This window comes from Physeter macrocephalus, chromosome 21 (assembly GCF_002837175.3).
Source record: "Physeter macrocephalus isolate SW-GA chromosome 21, ASM283717v5, whole genome shotgun sequence".
Lineage (NCBI taxonomy): Eukaryota > Metazoa > Chordata > Mammalia > Artiodactyla > Physeteridae > Physeter > Physeter macrocephalus.
In genome coordinates, this window is record NC_041234.1 from 91,635,773 (window position 1) to 91,639,702 (window position 3,930).

Here is a 3,930-nt window from a genome sequence, read left to right on the forward strand (position 1 = left end):
AGACAGTACTCCGCAACGGGAGAGGCCACAACAGAGGAAGGCCCGCATACCAGCAAAAAAAAAAAAAAAAAAATTCAAATCAATAGCTCCACTGACTGAATTACAGGTGTTCACAATGTACACCAATTTTGATTTCTGATTATATTTTCTATTTTTTTCATTAGCTCAGAACACACAGTCATTAACATGTTCTTCATTCCATTTCTTTGTCACCCAGGCATTATTTTATTCACTCATATAGCAAATACTTTTATTTTATGCCAGGTATTCAACAAATATTTACTGAGTACCAACTATGTTAGGTAAATAAATAAGCAGAAGAGACATTATATAACTTATAAGGTAAATTGCTTCCATAAATATACCGGTTACGGAGTATTGCAGCAACTGATTCCCCTCTATGCAGATGATCCATCACCTCTAAAAGCTGGAGAATGACCTGTTCAGGAGGAAAAGAAGTAGATATTTACTATGAAAATCAACACTAGAATTTTCACATTATGCTACCTTTGTAATATTTTACATATTTTGCGATAGGCAAAATGTATGTCCATGTACCTAATATCCATATTACAGCTTATGAAAATTAAACTGAATCTGCAATAGTCAAAATACCTACGAAATTCAACACTGAAATCATTAAAGAGTACTGACTAATTTCATGTGAAATCATTAGCCAGCAAGGATCTATGGAAAAACCACCGTGTATACAGGAAGATGGATTAAATGAGAGTCAGAAGACCTGGGGCATATGTGTGAAGTTGGGTGAGACAGAGAAGTTAAGAAGCGAAGAGTTACCAGCGGGACTTGAGGCCTGTGGGGCCCATATGCAGGGCCCACGATTTTCGAAGTGGTTGGTCAAAATTAAGGATAGAAAGATTGTTTAAAGATTTTTAAACCTTAAAGATATAAAATAGGTAATAGCGGTAGGAACATTGTTTTTACGGGAAAGGAGCAGGTGAGGTGGTAGTAAACTATAGTATATATTTGTTTTTATTAATGTGGATGCTTTGCATTGGCGATAGAGAGTAGATTTAACGTATTCTATTAATTTCAAATATATTGGGAAGCAAAAATGTATAATTTACATAAATGTTTCTTGTTAATAAAATCAATTTATTGCATTGGGAAGTTAAAAAGGTATAGTATCCAGTTTAGTTTGTTCATATAATTATGTTTGTTATAAAACTACTTGAAAACCTAAAATAATTAAGCTAGAGGAAAAAAGATTTTCTTCATTGTTCCCTGCCTTCACCTGCCCCTTAATTTAGGGGCAAAAGGAAAAGAAGTAGAAGGGGAAAAAGTACAGTTGACCATGAACAAAGCAGGTTTGAATTGTGCAGGTCCACTTACACATTTTTCTCAATAAATATAGTACCTGCATTTTCATTTTACAAATCTTTAAATTAACTAAGTGTGGGGAAAAGCTTGTATTCAATTAGAGATCATAATATGTGGAATCAAAAGAACTAGGGTTTCAGTCCTGATTCTACCCAAACTGTTTCAACTTCCTGCCCTTGGGTGCATCATTTATCAATTCTTTTTTTTTTTTTTCAACAGCAGAGATAGCAGTACGAGGATTTTCAACTGGTTAGGGGTTGGTGCCCCTAACTCCTGTGCTGTTTCAGGGTCAACTGTACTCTGTTTCTTGGGTCTTCAAAACTCTAAAAAAGAAACAAATCAAATGACAACATAGCATTCATAACTGTTTGCACAATCGCATTTCTCTGCTTATAATCCTGTTATGACAAGTAAAGAAACTGAGTAGTCTAAACAAAATAAATTTTTTAAGCATCTCAAAATCAACTGACTTTTGACTTACCTTTTCTAAAAATGTTTAACCAGTGAGAGAATTTTGAGAGGTTGAGAAATTTTAATTTTGTTTAGGTTACATGATTTTTTAGAAGACGTGCCAAGAGAAACCCAGCTATATCTAGATTACTATTAGGAATCTGGGAATGTGAAAATAATTAATTCATGAAACTTTTTACCAACTGCATCTAGGGTAGAACATACAGGTCCCAAAATTAGGTATGCAAACTTTCACGTAATCCCATCGTTTTAAGCAATCCACTTGCTGCACCTGGATCTCTGAGTCTGGGGCTCTCCTGTCAAATTCTCCACATAATAAACCTCTGGTCTCCAGAGGAGCAGAGAGTGGGTGATGGTATAGGAGACTTCAGCGACTTATTTTAGACTTTCAAAGAACAGCCCATGCTTTCAACCTCATGACTCATTCCTGCCTTCTACAGAATCCAAGTGCCTCCAAGTCTTGAAATATTAGGAATTCTATGGGAAGAATGAGTTGGTTTCTCTCGAAAGTTCATGTAGGGGAAGGTATTGGAGTTGTAACTTCCTTTGCTCTAAGTAAAAAAATAGTTCCAACCTTACATCTGTCAGTGTTTCCATTCCTGTTCTCTTTGTCCTTTTGAATTTTTCCATTTCTTTACTCTCATTTTAATGGCGTTAGGAAGAGAGAGGAAGTAAGTGCATGTGATCAACTTATGCAGGATATAAATGAAACCAACCATTTTTAACCATGGAGTTTGTATGATCAAACATATGTATTAGAAAGTTAACACTGCCTGCAATGTGGTGGTGGATGAGAGAGAGAGACCAGAAGTATGGAGACCGATAAGAAACTACTTCCAAAATCAAGGCATGAAATAAGAGCACAGACAAGGACTATGAGGGCAGGCAGGAAGAACTAGGACTTCTGACAGATCACTGACAGATTTTAAAGGGATAAGGGGACATATCAAAGACAAAATCTATTTAAGTAACAGGGGGAAATGGTGATGATATCAAGTGAGGTAGGGTATAGAAAGAAGGAAAAACACTGAAAACAAAAACAACAATGGTTTGTATAGACATATAGAAGTAACCCAGGGCACAACATATAGTATCTAACAGAAAATTCGAAATATAAGTCTAGATTTAGGTTGGAAGTAGAAAGGAAAACACAGGAATATTTAGCCAGTTAAGTGATGAGACTGGAAAATATTACTCATGCCAGGAGAAAGTGCAAACTCAACGAACACTTTTGTGCAATAAACAGAGGAAGACAAGCTAGCAAAGAAAAGAGACAATAGGTAGGAGGGAAACTACGAGAATTGTGAAAAGAAGAAGGATAGTTCAGAAGAACAGTGGTTGGAGGGTATTCAACTGTTTCACGTTCTGCCCAAAGTAAGATACAGCTAAATGATTTGACAGCTATAAAGTCCACGATGACATTTTTTCAAGAGTAGTTCGATGAGTGGGGAAAATCACACTGCAGTGGTTTGAAAAATAAAACAGAAATAAATAAATTCTTTTAATAACTTGTGAGGAATTTCAATACATCAGGGAATTACTCTACAGTGAAGGTGGTCCTCAAACGAGTAAGAGAAATAGAGATGATTAAATGATTGGGGGACAATCAGATAGTCACTTAGAAAAATAAATAGGTTGTACAGTACTTCACTTCATACACTAAATTCCAGAAGGGCCAAAGATTTAAAGGTAAAAAAGGAAGCTTTGAAGCAGTACTAAAGAAAACCCTAGTGAAATTATTTATAATGATTCAGTGGAGAAGGTAAGCAGCACCCAGAATCCAGGAACCATAAAGGAAAAAACTGTTAAATCTGATTGTAGAAAAAATTAGAACTCTGTACTTCAAAAATACCACAAAGTCAAATGGCATTTGATAAAGCAGGAAAAATAATTCACAATAAGTGGTGCTGGGAAAACTGGACAGCTACATGTAAAAGAATGAAATTAGAACACTCCCTAACACTGTACACAAAAATAAACTCAAAATGGATTAGAGACCTAAATGTAAGACTGGACACTATAAAACTCTTAGAGGAAAACATAGGAAGAACACTCTTTGACATAAATCACAGCAAGATCTTTTTCGATCCACCTCCTAGAGTAATGGAAATAAAAACA

The 3,930-nt window shown here is 35.4% G+C and overlaps 1 protein-coding gene across 1 annotated transcript in view; it reads right to left on the reverse strand.

Annotated features, from left to right (window-relative positions):
* KLHL13 (kelch like family member 13) overlaps positions 1-3,930 on the reverse strand; it is a 180,755-nt gene that overhangs the window by 111,631 nt on the left and 65,194 nt on the right. The window contains exon 2 of the mRNA XM_024128147.2: positions 366-439. Coding sequence (XP_023983915.1) covers positions 366-415 — 50 coding nt within the window. The 5' untranslated portion in view covers positions 416-439. The remainder of the gene's footprint in view (positions 1-365; positions 440-3,930) is intronic.